At 40.4% G+C, this 17,992-nt stretch overlaps 1 protein-coding gene across 2 annotated transcripts in view; it reads right to left on the bottom strand.

Moving 5' to 3' along the window:
* CDC27 (cell division cycle 27) overlaps positions 1-15,711 on the bottom strand; it is a 32,077-nt gene extending 16,366 nt beyond the window's left edge. For both annotated transcript variants that reach the window (XM_061589262.1, XM_061589263.1), the window contains exons 1-5: positions 15,165-15,711; positions 6,928-7,003; positions 5,294-5,441; positions 3,576-3,701; positions 466-563 (exon numbers count right to left, since the gene is read on the bottom strand). In XM_061589262.1, coding sequence (XP_061445246.1) covers positions 466-563; positions 3,576-3,701; positions 5,294-5,441; positions 6,928-7,003; positions 15,165-15,191 — 475 coding nt within the window. In that variant the 5' untranslated portion in view covers positions 15,192-15,711. The remainder of the gene's footprint in view (positions 1-465; positions 564-3,575; positions 3,702-5,293; positions 5,442-6,927; positions 7,004-15,164) is intronic.
* Between the last annotated feature and the right edge of the window lie 2,281 nt (positions 15,712-17,992).

Below are 17,992 nucleotides of genomic sequence, written 5' to 3'. Positions count from 1 at the left end.
ATCCAGGCCACTCACACACACACTGCCTCTCTCGAGGTGGGAGAGAGCACATGTGCATACACACACACACTGCTTTTCTACAGTGTCTTAACAGTGTAACAAGTTAACAGCAATCTTCAGCTTGCACAGCTAGCTTCAACAGCTAGCTTGGGCATCAGGAATTAAAATATACATATTTTATGCCTAAGTGAAAACAATGAAGTCAGTTCTGTGGACAGGGGAGAGAAAGTATCCAGAAGCTCAATCTGTGGTTCAGTGGTAATCCCCAAGGAAAAAGTCTGAAACATTTTTGGAAAAGTGTTTTCTACCTCATATTGTGCTGCCATAAGAGAAATTAAATTGCTCAGTAGACCTGAATGCAATCAGTGAAAAGTCTCCTTCTACCTCCTCTCCAACCTAAATTGTGAATTCTAAAAAATGGTAAGAACCCATCTATTTCCAGAGAAGAAGTTTAGCAAAACCTACCTATTTCACATAGTGATTCAAAAGGGGACCAGAGGAAAGGATTTAAGCTAAGGCTCTTTTGGTAACATTCAGATCCTTTGGCAAGCCGATCTGTCTTGCTGTTAAGAGAGAGAAAGGGGGGAAATGAGAACAAGCAGCTATTTCCATTGCTTGGATAAATAACTGCAGAAACATATGTAGCAATCAGCTGCCATTATTTTGGAAGGCTGCATGAAAATGGAGGCATTTGTACTTTTCCTAATTGAGTAACTTGCATCTCTCCTATACACCATAAATAAATTGTACATCTCTACATGGCTTACATAAAACAACATAAAACAGAGGAGGGAATCCTAACGAGTACAAAAACAAAGAAAACAGTGTTACAGGAACCGAATGAAGAACAATACTGAGTAAATAAACAAAACAAGGCCACCAAAATATTAACAAATACTGAATCCAAAGAATAGAAAACAAGTAGAAAATTGAACGATAAAAACACCTATACACAACACTGAAAAAATGCGAACAGTATAGCACATGTGGACATCAAAACAATTCTCCAGTAAATATAGGATAAAATCTCCTGGAATGAAACTCATTTTATTGCTTCTTCAACAAATGGAGAATATATATGAATGGCAGCTAAAATCCCCTCATTGCCTAAATATTCTTGTGAATGATTTTTCCTTTAAGGAAACTATCAATACCATGAACCCTATTGTATTTTGTTGGATGTTCCCGTGCATATGAATGCAATAAAAAGGTTATACAGTGGAAGCTCATTATAACACGTCTTGAAGTACTGTGGGTATGACAATGTCCTTCAAGTAAAATACTTGGCCGCATCCTTTGTCCCCTGCCCCCCATGTTATAATGAGCTTTCACTGTAATTCTAATTGCTGTGTTCCAATGATAAAAGGATTTTCAATCATCAACAGGGGTTAACATATGAAAGTATGATTACTCCTTCCAAGTATCTCTGAAACTCAGCAGGATGTCAAGGATGAGACTTTGTCCCTTCTCAGAGTTGGGGGAAGGGTACATAATGGAAATCATACATTTTAGCTAGCTATTAATCCACCCAAAATTTGTGGGCCTGACAATTACAGCCAAATCATGTTGAAATGAGGGACAAAAATGTAGCAGAGTACAACTTACAACTCTTCCTAAAGCCATTGTACAAAAATGCTTGTGTATTTTGAGGAAATGAGAGTCCCTGTAAGCTGGGTATATGTTCATTCCATGGGACATTATACACCTTTGGATGTCTAAGGAGTAGCAAAGTTCTGCAATTAGAGAGAAATTTCCTAACTAAATATGGTACTGCCTGATAAAGTCAGGCCATATGTCCATTTATCAGACTGGTGCTGTCCATAAGTGAATCTACTCAAGAGAATGTATCCCAGCCTGTATCTTTACATCACAAATGGAGGTGCTTATTCGCAAGTACCAGAAACTTTAGAATGCAAGGTGAAAGCTGCTCTTAAAATACTTGGAAGAAACAAATCACCAGGAATAGATGGCATACCAATAGAGTTGCTACAAGCTACTGAGACTGAATCTGTCCAAATTTTGACTAAAATTTGTCAACAAATATGGAAAACTAAACAATGGCCCACAGACTGGAAGTGTTCCATATACATCGCAATTCCAAAGAAAGGAGATCCCAGGGAATGCAGTAATTATCGAACTATTACCTCAATATCCCATGCAAGTAAAGTAATGCTCAAGATTCTACAACCAAGGCTCTTACCATATATGAAGCGAGAAATGCCAGATGTCCATGCTGGATTTAGAAAGGGAAGAGGTACCAGAGATCATATCGCAAACATATGTTGGATAATGGAACGGACCAAAGAATTTCAGAAGAAAATCACCCTGTGCTTTATAGATTACAGCAAAGCCTTTGACTGTGTAGATCATGAAAAACTATGGAATGCTTTAAAAGAAATGGGGGTGCCACTGCATCTGATTGTCCTGATGCACAACCTATACTCTGCACAAGAGGCTACTGTAAGGAGAGAATATGAAGAAACCGACTGGTTCCCCATCGGAAAGGGTGTGAAACAGGGGTGCATTTTATCACCCTATTTATTTAATCTGTACGCAGAACATATCATACAGAAAGTGGGACTGGACCAAGATGAAGGAGGTGTGAAAACTGGAGGGAGAAATATCAATAATTTAAGATATGCAGACGATACCATACTACTAGCAGAAACCAGTAATGATATGAAACGAATGCTGATGAAAGTTAAAGAGGAAAGCACAAAAGCAGGACTACAGCTGAAAGTCAAAAAGACTAAAGTAATGGCAACAGAAAATTTATGCAACTTTACAGTTGACAATGAGGACACTGAACTTGTCAAGGATTATCAATACCTTGGCACAATCATTAACCAAAATGGAGACAATAGTCAAGACATCAGAAGAAGGCTAGGACTTGGTAGGGCAGCTGTGAGAAAACTAGAAAAGATCCTCAAATGCAAAGCTGTATCACTGAACACTAAAGTCAGGATCATTCAGACCATGGTATTTCTGATCTCTATGTATGGATGTGAAAGTTGGAGAGTGAAAAAAGCTGATAAGAGAAAAATCAACTCATTTGAAATGTGGTGTTGGAGGAGAGCTTTGCGCATACCATGGACTGCAAAAAAGACGAATAATTGGGTGTTAGAACAAATTAAACCAGAACTATCACTGGAAGCTAAAATGATGAAACTGAGGTTATCATACTTTGGACACATAATGAGAAGACATGATTCATTAGAAAAGATAATAATGCTTGGAAGAACAGAAGGAAGTAGAAAAAGAGGAAGGCCAAACAAGCAATGGATTGACTGAAGCCACAGACCTGAACTTACAAGATCTGAACAGGGTGGTTCGTGACAGATGCTACTGGAGGTTGCTGATTCATAGGGTCGCCATAAGTTGTAATCGACTTGTAGGCACATAACAACAGTAACAAATTCACAAGTAAGTTTTATGCTGCTGTTTGCTAGGAAAAGTTGTATACCTGCAAACTGGAGGCTAAGAACTGCACACTTGCAAACAGCAGCATAAGAACAGTCTGGGAAGAGAGGACTCAAGGCAAGATAGCTTGTCTCTAAAAAGAAGAAAAACCATACCAGTACACATGCCCCAGGAGCGAAAGCGTGAAGCATGCAGAGTCACCAAACTCTGTTACAATGTCCTCGTGGCTTTTCTGTTTGTTGAACACCCCACCAGACAAGATCTGCTCTCCTTCTGCAAGTCTGTTTAAAGTTAATAAAATAAAAGTTTAGAAGAACAAAATGAATGATAGCACTGGTTCTGTAGCCAAACCAAGTCCAAATCACAGCTCTGCCACTGACGAAATGGGTACCCTCAACTGCAGTTCCCCATTTACAAAACTGGAAAAACTCCCTAACTCCCTCACATGGTTACTGTATAATGCTTTAGATTTAAATATTCCACCCCACCCCAAAGTCTACCTATCTTACAGTGAAAAACTTTCCTGTGACTCGCCTATCAAGCTCTAACATGAACTAGAAGCAGAAGTTCATTCTAAGGCAGCTATGGGACACACAAAAAAGTGCACTCTTATCAATGGCACTGCTGCTACAAATGCAGAGCATAAGCAGGATGCCTGTGTGAAATCCAGTGCTCTTCCTCCAGCTTTGTATGGATGGCAGTGGCGGTAGTGATGGTGGTGGTAGTCCCTGTTTTCAGGGACCAATTCAGTAATATGAATGGATTACACAGAACATTCCTGCCAGCACCCATGTGTTATGAAGCTGGCTTCTTTAAAAAAAAGAAAAGAAAGAAAGAAAACCACATAGTTAAGATTAACCACAATTTATCTGGTTTGGATGACAGAACAAGCTGCAATTAATTTAAAACTGGAAGCAAAAACGTCTGAAATCCTTCTTGTGACCACGCCAGAAAAGTGGGAGGGGGTGGTGGAAGTGCATAAACCCAAGACTTGCTGCTGCTCATTGTAATACCTCGTATTTAGCATGACATCCAAACCAGTCTAATGTCTTTTGCATTGCTACTAGCAATGTAATGGTGGATAAGGAGGTAAGAGTATACATAAGCATAAAAATCCTGTCTCTGGGTGCTGTTTTCCAAGCCCTGCTTCCTCAATGCCTCCTCCTTTTCTCAACTTCCTTGCTTTTCCCCAGGCCTTTGTTTTCTTCCCCTGTCCTAAGCCCTCTTCCTATCCTGCTCCTTCACTCAGATCACCCTGTCTCTTAGATTCCCTTCCCTTAACTTCCATACCTCCTGGCCCTCCTGCCATTCAGTTTCCCATGCCTCAATAACCATCAAGCATTTTCATCATTAAAGCTACTGTTTGTCAACATTATATTGCTAGCATTTTCACCTTGAGAAAATTCATGATATCACAGCAGTTCAGTGAGAGAAACTTCATGACGACAGACACCTTTTTTTAAAATAGAACTGCCAGTGCTCAAACACTTAATGCTTACAGCTCATATCATTTAGCATTTTAAAAGTCCTAGCTGGACACGTTTAAAATACTTCATACTTGATCTAGAAAGGTATATGTCTATATTTTTTCAACACTTTCTTTACAAGATCTTCAGAATGTTTAATGATTTCTAGTATAATACCTATTGCTCCGTAGTCCCGCATCTGAAAATAATAATAATTATTATTGTTGTTATTAAATTTATTATCTAACCTTCACAAAAAGATCCAGGGTCAGTCACAGCAACAAAAAATACAAATGAATTCCATTATGCAATTATCCCAAGATCTGATGGGACAACAAATGGTGTCACAGTCTCTTAAAAAACATTAACCACCACTTCAGCAGTAACAAACCATGGAGGCAACTTACTTGCTGAGGTCAACGCAGCACTTGGCAAGCAAATATTTACACTGTGGGGTGGTACAACTGTGCCCTTTAAGAAGCCTGTATGCCTTGTATGCTTTTCCTGAGCGATAGTAACAGGTTGCCAATAGGAACAGGGCATCTTCTGAGTGCACTGAAGAAACAGGGGGTGGGGGAGAGACCATTAGGATCCTTCCAACATTTGAACCTCTGACTGTACACAGTTAAGCTGTAAATCAATTCCTGGCCATAAAAATGTGGCTTCCAATGTCAAAGAAAACACAAGGGTTAGTGGGGTCAATTACAATCCTGTATTGGTTAGCACATGGATATCTAGGGCATCAGCCCCTTACAGGAACAATCAGATCTGCTGTACAATAGACAAACATTGGCATGCTCCAACCTATTCAATGTTAAGAAATGTGCACTGATTTCAGCCAGTGGCGTAAGTTTTTTGTAATCTCTTCCAGCTACTATAAGTCTCTTAGTCCCATCCTCGCCACTTGTGGCCACACCCTTTTAAAAAAGAAACAGATACAAAATAATTTAATACGACAAAGAAGGGGTTCCCAAATTTTGGTCCACGTCTCACCAGTGGTCCATGAGCTTCATTCAGGCGGTACATGGCGTGTTTGTGAAGAACAGTTACGATTTCAATTCTATGGAATTCAAATTGTAATTCAATAAAATACAATAAAGAAAATAAAGAAAAAAGCAATACAAATACAATTAAAAATCATACAGCATCTAGCACAGCCCATTACAATTGCTACAATAGACAGAAAAAATCATTACATGATCCACCAAGAGCCTTAGCAATTTTCAATTGATCCGTAGGTAAAAAAAGTTTGGGAACCACTGCAAGAAAGAAAAATATTCCTAAGCATATAAAATACAGTTCCCCACTTAAGCAAGTGTACCCTGTCTTCACATACTTGGAATTAAGGATCAAGACCTGCCAAACAGATGCCAGAGCTCCCAGAAGGACCAGAATCCCAACACTTCCTTTTAAAAAAATATTAAGCACTGCCTTCATCTTCCTTGATAGCATTCTGGAACACTGTCCAATTATTTTTTTAAAAAAAATCCAAGCTCACAGCAGGACATCCACAACACTAGCCAACTTTATGTTGGCACTCTGTACCTGACCATACCTGCTCATTTACAATACTGATCACCACCTTATGATCTAATTCAATGGTTCCCAAACTTTTTTTCCCCATGGACCACTTGAAAATTAGGGTCTTGGTGGATCACTTAATGATTTTTCTGCCTATTGTAGCAATTATAATGTGTTGTGCTAGATGCTGTGTGGTTTTTAACTGTATTTTTATTGGTTCTTTTATTTCTTATATTGTATTTCATTGTATTACAATTTGCATTCCACCTAATTCAAATGGTAATAAAATAACATGCAATATAGAAAATAAAGTAAACAATTAAAATACAATTAAAAATCAATATGATTATTTAATGTGGACATGCTGCAGACCACCTGAATGAAGCTCATGGACCAGAGGTGATTCACAGACCACAGTTTGGGAACCCCTGATCCAATGATTAATGCTGAAACTGAAGCTCTTCAAAATATCTAGATAAACTCACAAAAAGTGCAAACCAATACCACAGCAGATGCATACCTTCTGCATATAGTCTCTCTGCCAGAAACACTGCATCTCGATAAGCATAGTGATTAAGCGCCTGCCATATAGCAGCCTGTATGAAGAGGGTGGGGAGGAGGGACAGAGAAAAGGGAAGAACAGCATTATAAATCAATGCTAAATACACAGAGAAACCAACCAAAAAGTAAACTAATCACATTTTTAATAATATTTTAAAATGTGTTTGCCTAAAATGATGTTTTTAATTTGATTTTAAAACTAATTATTTTACTTTTGAAGCAACACAGCCCATTATACAACAATTATTTTGGAAACCATAGTAATTTCAGTAAATTATGATGTTTAAGTTTAATTGATTTTATCTGTTTTAGAAGCCCTTGACCACCAATCTAGATGAAAAACAGAAATCTAATATATAAAATTAGACCTGTAAAAATGAACTAGTCAAGATATTTTCTGAATTTAAGACACTGTGTTTTTACCTTCCATTCAGTGTAAAAAGAGACCACTTAAAAAAAAGCCTTCTATGAAAGATATATACGCACAGCAATTTACTGCAGGTGAGGATGAATAGCGCAGCACTACAACCATGGCAATGATTTGGCTGCAGCCTCACTCTCGTGCAGTAGTAGGTGAGGTTATAACAAAGACTGACATGATACAGCTTCAACTTCAATGCCCTTACTCCACTTTTCTTTTGGATGGCAGCGGACACTTGGCTGTTTAGAAGTTATCAGTGTTTTCCCAGTTATACTGCCCTTTCTCCCACCCAGAAAGAAAAGAGAATGTTTCTCCTTCCAAAAGTTTATGCATTACTCTCCATCCTCTCTCAACCACATTGCAATGAGAAATACAGGAACAAAGGAACAGGAACAAAGTCAGGGCACAAGTGATGGATGGCATACCTACATGTGCATAGATTTAATGTTCAGAGGGTATATATTAGATTTACAAAAAGTACTTCACAACCTTGAAACATCCAGGAACCATTGGTATAGAAAGGTGTTTCCATTTTCTGAGATGTAAATCAGGTTACAGAGTCAGTGAAAAGACCATGCTTTCAACTTATGGAGACACATGGATCTCAGAAAGCTGGTAAATACTTCCATCAACACAAGCTAGCCCAACAGAAAGGCACTTTTCTATCCAGTTTGTGTCTCTTTCCTGAAGGATTATAGTCCTGCCTGCTCCCAAATATTCATTATTTCACACTGCATTACGTCCTGACTAGCTTTCAACATGGAAATATTTTTACTGATCTGTGGGTGTGGGCCAGGGCCTACATTTTATTTCAAAATTGTGATCAATCAATTACCCTCAACAAATCAATTTGCAAGAACTAATAGATTTTGTAATTGGTGCATAAGCTCAAAACGTAAAGACACACTAGCCAAAAGCATGCAGTTGTGGACCCATCCAGGGAACATGCAGTTCTAAGGCTAGTTAAGACTGCTACAGCTAGACCCAGCTGTTACAGGCCAACAGAGCCTAAAAAACTCAAAAATGTATCAGCCACATATCTACAACAGTGATGTTTTTTCCACCAATGCACAGGGCTAGTACTTAATTATATTAACGCTGTTTCCCAATAGTTTGATTCTAGCATACAGAAATCTGTAATATTTTTCCAAACCTTGCAAACATGTTCCATTAGCATTCATAACTTTGCTTAATAAATTGTAACACTGAAAAACAAGGCCAATAACATTTGAGGACACACTACACACCACATCAAAAGGGCTCCAAAACTATGGCTGTTCAAAGGCATCACATTCACCCATGAAGAGAGAAAAGATGTTATCTGCCCTTTAGTGTTGCAGGCCATTTGTGGTTGCATCAATATTAGCAAGACCTCAGGGCATCACATCTTTCCACATTGAGGCTGACTGTACAATAAAATCAGTGTGTATGCTACAATTAGAGTAAGGATGGGGAACCTGTGGACCTCCATATGTTGCTGGACTTCCATCAGCCCCAGCCAGCATGGCCAAAGGCCAGGGATGATAGGAGTTGTGGTCCAGCAACGTCTGGAGAGGTACAGGTTGCCCAATGCTGTACTAGAGTATCACAAGAAACTGCAAGCATTGCTGTTGTTGGAATGTTGTTGGAATGCAGCAAAAGTGTAAATACCTAAGGAAAAATAAAAACAAGGAAGTATTACGAACTAGCATACTAATTCCAAGAGACATTATAGAAATACAGCTAAGGGAACAGTACATCCCAGTTTTGGGTGGCCAAAAGTAACATTAAAAGAAAGTCACATATTTCAAGAACAGTGCTCTTCAACACACAACAAGAAAATTTAAAGGGTCTATAAGCCTGTGCAGTTCAAATGAAATACCAAGATGGATGATTTGGCTAGCATTCCCTCCTCTTGTCCTTGGGGCAAGCATAACAAAAAAGAAAGAAATGAATAGAAAAGAAGGAAAGAGAATAGAAAGAGAAGGGGGGGACACAGAAAAATAAGTTCACAGTATGTTTTATGGTCCAGGGATAAAGATCATTAAGTAGTTAAAAAATTTGCCCAAAACAAAAAACTCCAACTCAGACCTTTTGGCCCACTAACAAAGATAGGGCACAAATTTGTTAAGATACTCGTACCCCACCTTTCTACTTCTGAAATGACCATGCTCAAAGCAGTATACATTAAACCAACAAATGCAATAATTACTTTATAACATTAAACAAGAAATAGTAATAAATCCATAAAAATATTGTTTAAATCAGCAATTCAAAAAATAGCCAAGACAAGAAGAAACTCACATGCATAAATTAAAATTTTGCTAGATATTGATGGAACACCGGCAAAGGGAGCAGAGCTGAACCTGCCAGGGCATGGAGTTACACATTCTGGGTGCCACAAAATAAACAGCCCTCTCCAACATCCTCACCAACCATACCATCAGAAGGTAAAGGGATGTGCAAGAAGGTCTCACAAGATTATCTGAAAGAGCGAGCCGTTTTATATAGGCAGAGGAGGACCTTTTAAGTACTGCAGTCCTAAGTCATTAAGGGCTTTAAAAGTCATGACTAGCACCTTGAATTGCACCAGGAAACAGACTGATAGCTAGAGCAGCTGGTATAAGGGCATAACATGTTCCTGAAATCTGACACAAGTCAGAAGTCTTGAAGCAACATTTTCCACTAGTTAGTTTCCAAACAGTCTTCAAGGGCAGCCCCAAGTACAGTTGGCACACCACTTGAAGCTGAGCAAATAAGTTTCTGGCCACACACACCTCCTGGTCATTTTAGAGCAGCTGTAGGGAACCTTTGACCCTCCAGATGTTGCTAAACTACAACTCCAATCATCCCTGAAATTGGCTGTGCTTGCTGGTGCTGATGGGAGTTGTAGTTCAGCAACATCTGAAGGGCCAAAGGTTCCCCACACCTGTCCTAGAGCAAGGCTTGGTCTAGGAGCACTGCACACCTGATCTGTCAAGCAGCACGCAAGCTCATCCAGAGCAGGCTGACCCACAGTGGTTCAGGTGGCTTATTCATCAAGAGCACTTCTGTCTTGTCTAGATGGCATTTCAAGTTTTTTATCCATATCTAACCCATCGCTAACCTCAGACAACAATTCAGGACCTGCACAGCCTCCCCAGACTGAAGTGATAAGATCCAGAATTGTGTATTATCTACATATAGATGACAACCAATGACAAACATCCAGATGATCTCTCCAAGAAGTTTCATATTGATACCAAACTGTGGAACTCCATAGGCCAAAAACCAAGGCACCATCTTCTGTAATCTGCCCTCTGGGTAGGCCCAGACCTATTGCATTATGTCCCCCATACCCCATCCCATCAAGGCAATCCTCCTTATACTGAGTAATATCATTGGTTTGCCTGACTCGGTATTGTCTACCCTGTCAGCTCTCCAGGATTTCAGATGGGGTGTTTCCCAACCCTACCCGGAGAAGCCATGAATTGAACCTGGGACCTTTTGCATGCAAGGTGATGCTCTACCAATGAGCTATAATAATTCATCAAAGCTATCAAAGTCTTTTCATTTCCAAAACCATGACGGAAGCCGCAATGAAATGGGTCAAGATAATCAGTCTCCAGCAGGATATCATGGAGCTGAGCCACCACTACATGCTCAAACATCTTTCCCAAGAATGGAAAGCTGGATATTGTCTGTCCAATATAGTGGAACCTAGAGTGGGCTCCTTTAGCACTACTACAGTTTCCAAACTATACGGCAGAACGTTCTCTCTCTATCACCCTTAACACACACACTCAGCCAGTCCTCCTTGAATGCCAAGATGAGCAAGGGCTGAGTGCACAAGTGATCGACCAAACAGTTCCAAGAACCCTGTCCACATTCTCAGACTGCAGAAACTAAAAATAATCGATAATAAAATGGCAAACAGTTACCAGAAATACATCAACTAGTTCTATCAATGTGGAGTTCAAATCAAACTTGACAATAATTTTATTGCTATTGGCTCCTTGGAAAAACAGGGAGCCAATCTGGCTCTTCAGTGTGAAAGAGGACCTCAAAACTATGTGTCAATGGCCCGAATCATTTCCCCATTCAAAAGGTCAACCAAAGCTTCAACAGGGTTTTCCACCAAAATCCGCTAATATTGAACTGATCAACAAACACTGACCACTATGTCAGGTCAAGACTCTCATATCTTTCAAACCACTGCTTGTGCCTTCCTACCTTACAGGGTGACAGCCACAGCGGCAGGAGTATGCACACTTTTAAGTTAGACTGAATGGTTCATTGAGTGCATTGCCACAGAGATTCTTGCCAGCTGCCCACAATTCTCAGTGGAGACCTGCAAAACTCTGAACTCAAGCATCTTCTGCATATGCTGCAAAACCCTCCTGATTGGCATAACTTTTAGAGACCAGAATAAAGGAGAGAAGATGACATTTGTAAGACTGAATTGGGCATGCATGATTTTATTTTGCTGACTTAACTCAGCAGAGATTCCTTTTATGGCCACAGTTTTTAAGGTGCTTTTACCTTGCCCTTCAAAAAAGATGGCACTGAACTCCAAACTAATAAATGGGGAACGGCGGACAGTAAATAAGTATAGAGACTGAGCAGCAGGAAAGAAAGAAAGAAAGAAAGAAAGAAAGAAAGAAAGAAAGAAAGAAAGAAAGAAAGAAAGAAAGAAAGAAAGAAAGAAAGAAAGAAAGAAAGAAAGAAAGAAAGAAATTAGGTGCAATGCATAAACATGGTATCAAAGGATTCCATGTTTTTAAAATATTTGTGGGGTTGGAGTAAAAAACATACCATAGGATTAAAAGAGTATGAGTGAAGAGAACAGGACCCTGACTATAGTAAGAAAGAAGGGGAAGGCAGAGTACACTGAGTGTTTTAAAAAAAAAAACAGCTGCCTAGTCAGCTGGGCTCCTAAAATTCTGATGACGCCTCCTAATGCTTGCAAATCTGTTTAGCTCCAAGCAGGTATGACATCTGAAAATCTCATCCAGGCCTCTAGAGTCGTGAAATATTATTGCGTTCTGGCCCTAATCATTTTTCTTCTTGCAGCAATGGAGGAGCTGAAAATACATGGTACTCTTTGGGGGGGGGGGGGAAGGAAGATGGAAGCAATACACTGAAGAACTCTATAAAAGAGATGACAGGATGACAGATTCATTCACGGAGGAACCATATGATTAAGAACCAGAAATTTTAGAATGTAAAACCTGCTCTTAAAATACTTGGAAGAAACAAATCACCAGAAACGGCATAACAATAGAGTTGCTACAAGCTACTGAGACTGAATCTGTCCAAATTTTGACTAAAATTTGTCAACAAATATGGAAAACTAAACAATGGCCCACAGACTGGAAGTGTTCCATATATATCCCAATTCCAAAGAAAGGGGATACCAGGGAATGCAGTAATTATCAAACTATTGCCTTAATATCCCATGCAAGTAAAATGATGCTCAAGATTCTACAACAAAGGCTCTTACTATATATGGAGCGAGAAATGCCAGACGTCCATGCTGGATTTAGAAAGGGAAGAGGCACCAGAGATCATATCGCAAACATACGCTGGATAATGGAACAGACCAAGGAATTTCAGAAGAAAATCACCCTCTGCTTTATAGATTACAGCAAAGCCTTTGACTATGTAGATCATGAAAAACTATGAAATGCTTTAAAGAAATGGGGGTGCCACAGCATCTGATTGTCCTGATGCGCAACCTATACTCTGGACAAGAGGCTACTGTAAGGACAGAAATGGAGAAACCGATTGGTTCCCAATAGAAAAGGGTGTGAGGCAGGGGTGTATTTTATCACCCTATTTATTTAATCTGTACACAGAACATATCATACGGAAAGCGGGATTGGACCAAGATGAAGGTGGTGTGAAAATTGGAGGGAGAAATATCAATAATTTAAGATATGCAGATGATACCATACTACTAGCAGAAAACAGTAATGATTTGAAACGAATGCTGATGAAAGTGAAAGAGGAAAGCACAAAAGCAGGACTACAGCTGAACGTCAAGAAGACTAAAGTAATGACAACAGAAGATTTATGTAACTTTAAAATTGACAATGAGGACATTGAATTTGTCAAGAATTATCAATATCTCGGCACAGTCATTAACCAAAATGGAGACCATAGTCAAGAAATTAGAGGAAGGCTGGGACTGGGGAGGGCAGCTATGAGAGAACTAGAAAAGGTTCTCAAATGCAAAGATGTATCACTGAACACTAAAGTCAGGATCATTCAGACCATGGTATTCCCGATCTCTATGTATGGATGTGAAAGTTGGACAGTGAAAAAAGCAGTTAAGAGAAAAATCAACTCATTTGAAATGTGGTGTTGGAGGTGAGCTTTGCGCATACCATGGACTGAGAAAAAGACAAATAATTGGGTGTTAGAACAAATTAAACCAGAACTGTCACTAGAAGCTAAAATGATGACACTGAGGTTATCATACTTTAGACACATAATAAGAAGACCTGATTCACTAGAAAAGACAGTAATGCTGGGGAAAACAGAAAGAAGTAAAAAAAGAGGAAGGCCAAATAAGAGATGGATTGATTCCATAAAGGAAGCCACAGACCTGAATTTACAAGATCTGAACAGGGTGGTTCATGACAGATGCCCTTGGAGGTCACTGATTCATAGGGTCGCTATAAGTCATAATCGACTTGAAGGCACATAACAACAAACTTTAGGAGAAGCACTATTTGATATAAACCATTGCAGAGTAGAATGCCTGTGTAGGCCCCAACAAGATCCTCTGTGATCATGTTTTGGGGAAAGAATACTCAGTGGCTGTATGAGTAATATCCTATTATATGGCAAAGGTGACGGTAGGGGAAAACAGAAGCATACATAAGCATGAAATGCAAGTGTGTGAGAGAAGATCCTTCATATGATTGGAGAAGGTGACTGGAGCTATAATGGTTAAAGCAAATGGAAGGAAAGACTATCAGGGAATGGTTCTAGGCCAATGGTACAGAACCTGCTTTGCATGCAAAAGGTCCTAGGTTCAATCCCCATCATTTCCAGGTAGGGCTGGGAAAGACCTCAGTCTGAAATCCTAGAGAGCCTCTGCCAGTCGGTACTATAGACAATACTGTATGGACCAATGGTCTGACTTGGTGAGACAGCTTCCAAATATCCAGATCCAAGTATGGATCTGCTTAGTTACCTGGATGAAAGACCATTGGGAGTCCCATGTAAATGCAAGTTATTTGTATAAATGATTCTTTGTTTTAAAGGAGGCAGCTGATAAAACAGGGGTCCTTATTGGGAAGGAGGGGAAGGATTTAAGAGAACTGAGAAGGGATCTCTTTTAGAAAGAAGGGGGGTTTTTTTGGTAAGATTGTAAGGGGGCAAGGAGAGGAAAGCAAAAGGTAATTTTTAGGGGATGGAGATAGGGTGGCTAATGGTTTATATAGGGAAATTAAGGACACGACGTGGAAAGGGCTATTTTAAAACAACACATGGCTCCTCGCAAGGAAGAGGGCTGACCAATTCAGAGGTGAAATGGGTGAACAAGTACGTGCGCGACCCCCACAAAGGGAAAAACATAAAAAGAGTTAAATTTAAAAGAGAGGCACACACACCTCGCTTTCCCAGTAGGAAGGAAAGGTGTTTTTGTTTGTTTGCTTGCTTGCTTTTTTGTTTTGTAGGGGAGCCTTATCCTGTCAGGGCAGAAAGGAGAGGGGCAGGAACCCAGTTACTTCCCTTCCGTTCCCTCCCTCTTCCCCCTTCCTTCTCCCCTTCCCCAGATACGGGCCTATCGCCACCGGGGTCCGTACCTGGACGGGTTCTTGCAGCACCGTCATCCTGCCCCGGCTCCCCCTTTAGGGATGGGACCCGGATGAAGGAGGTGGGGAGAGGGCGCCCCTTTCTCTTTCCTCTCCCCTCCCTCCTCCTGACAGACTCCGCCTCAGTGGGTGACGCGGCGGCGGCCCGGACCCTGTCTCATTTAAACTGGCAGCGACCGTTAACCGGGCCGTGAAGGAGGGAAGGGAAAGGAAGGGAAGGCCCCGGCCCGTCAGGAGCCGAGTCTTCCCGAGCGGCGGACGGAAACACCCGACGTCGAGACCTCTTCCTCTGCTCTTTCCCGAGCGGTGACGGAAAAGACCCGAAGGCTAGATCTCTCGTCGTTCCTTCCCGAGTGGCGACGGAAAGGACCCGAAGATCAGACTACAACTCCTCCCCTTCCCGAGTGGCGACGGAAGGAGCCCGAACGTCCTCGAAGACTAAACTTCCTCCTTCGCTCTTGCCGGAAAGAGCCGCAAGAAAGCGAAAGCATGTACAGTGTTGATGGATGGCTTGACAGACGCCATCAAACTTCCTCCCGCCTTCTGTCTTCTCTAGACGGAAAGAGCCTAAATGGTCCATACCTCCCTTCTATACTGAGGCGGGATTAGCTCTATCGTTAATTTATTTTAAAGCGTAATCAGCTCATATGACATAGACATAAGAAAGGTATAAAATAAGAATAAGGGAAGAATATACTGTGGGAGACGAGTATACCCGGAAATAAAGGGGAAAATTCGATTTCCTTTTACAGAAATAGACGAAGACAACGCAAACGGAAATACCGGAGCTGCTTCGGAGAATGATCAGAGACGTTTTTGCCTTGTATCTTGAGAGTTCCCAGTGGACAGCCTACTTGTGTTGAGCAGGATGTTCTGCTTGGAGCAGGTTATTTTCAACAAAACAACCGTTCTGGAGTTCTGACTGGAAGCAGAATACTTTTTGTATTTTTATATTTTGTTGTACACCGCCCAGAGAGCTAATGCTAGTCGGGCGGTATAAAAATCTAATAAAATAAAAATAAATAAATAAATACTGCAGGCCTTATGGGAAGAGTTACCTTATGATGCCTCCCTCTGGGTGCTGTTTGAAGCATGGGAAGACTTGGCAGCTGTCTGAGATGAATGTATTCACAGATTTTGTTTTTAAGGCAATTCTTTTTTCCTTTTTAAATAAACCTTTTTGCACTGATTTCTTTAAGAGTTAAAAAAGTTTTCACTGATGAAAGCTTGGGATAAACCTAAATAAATAAGTTTTCTTTTTAAAACTACATTTCATTTTTTCAGGAATAAAAATAATAAATTTCACATGGAATGGAACTACAAACAGATCAAACAGCAGACTTTTTCAAGTTAAACCAGCATTCTTATAAACTAGTAGTCTTCTTATCACAGTAATTAAGCAATGAAAGCCATGTTAAAAAGATGACACCTAAAGGCAGTCCAGACTTTCAACTGCAAGGTCTTCAAAGAAAATCTCAGCAATTCTTAAGTGAGGGGCCAGTTCACACTGTAACTGGATGGCTGCTTTCTTCCATTACACACTATCTTTCCCTCTCCACAAAATAACAGTGTGGGGAAAGGGATGCAGGCTATAAAAAAGGCACAGTGGCGGTGCCTATTTGGAATTCTGTCCTACAGAGGATGGGAGTTGTAGTCCAACAACCTGTGGGGACCCAAGGTTGAAGAACAGTGCCCTAGAGAAGGCCATCAGTGCTCATCCTTGCTTGCCAGAGGGATTCCTATTTTAGTAAGCCTTTGCTATGACTGGGATTTTTACCTGGCTGCTTTTAAGTCAGTTGCTGCTGTTACTCTATTACAGCCTATGGCTGTTTTTAATTATGTGAGTTATTCATGTTTTAATGCAGAGATGAGGAACATGTGGCCCTGCAGAGGATGCAGTTGGACTACAACTTGCATTGTCCTTGACTATTGGCCATAGTGGCTGGGTCTGATGGGAGTTGGATTCAAATAGCATCTGGAGGGCCACAGGACCCTACCCCAGTTTTAATGTATGCTGAAAGCTGCCCTCAAGGGGTAAACATATTTTACATCACTCCTAATAGAGAACTCAGGTGATTATGAGTAGTAACAGGACTGCAGCCAAAACAGGGCCACTGAAAAACAAGAGGGAGGAATTAGCACACTCAAGGTAACCCTCAGACTACAGAAGTAAAAAACATCTTTTACAAAAACACCTAAGGGGCAATCCCCCGCCCTCAAAAAAAAGCCTAGTGAGGACTGAGTAGCCACAGAATGTAGAGTGAGAGTTGGAAACTTTAAAAAAATGAAAAGGGAAATGGAATATCCTGTTTGGATGGAACGGCTGTTTAAATTTTGAACAGGAGCTCTCTTTTCAGGAGGAGGATACACTGCAACATTTTGTTGCCAAGTCCCACTTGTACACAAATGAAGTGTAAAAAAATAATAAAATAACATGACCCATACTTGCAGGTCATCTGAATCATTTACCACAAATGCAGATTACTGCGATTGCAAATATGGGATGAAATCAGAAGGCAAAACTGCAGCTTATTCTTGGGGCAAACAGATGGGTTTCTTCCTCCTCTAAGCAGCAGCAAATCTTCCATTTGGGGTTGTGGGCTGGATGTTTGTTTTAATTGCTCCATGTGTCTGAATAGGGCCCTTGTATATACTACTAAATATGAGCTGGGGAATGTTTTGAAAAGCTGGCTTGATTAGGATGTAACACCAGGAAAACTAAAACATTAAGAAAAAGAGCCCTCCAGACGGGCATTTTATTGCGGATATATTCTGCAACACATTCTTTACACAATAATAGTGCATTAGTGGTGGATTTA

Source organism: Rhineura floridana, chromosome 11 (genome assembly GCF_030035675.1).
Source record: "Rhineura floridana isolate rRhiFlo1 chromosome 11, rRhiFlo1.hap2, whole genome shotgun sequence".
Lineage (NCBI taxonomy): Eukaryota > Metazoa > Chordata > Lepidosauria > Squamata > Rhineuridae > Rhineura > Rhineura floridana.
The sequence above is the reverse complement of the archived record's forward strand: the minus strand, read 5'-3'. Positions and strand labels throughout refer to the sequence as shown.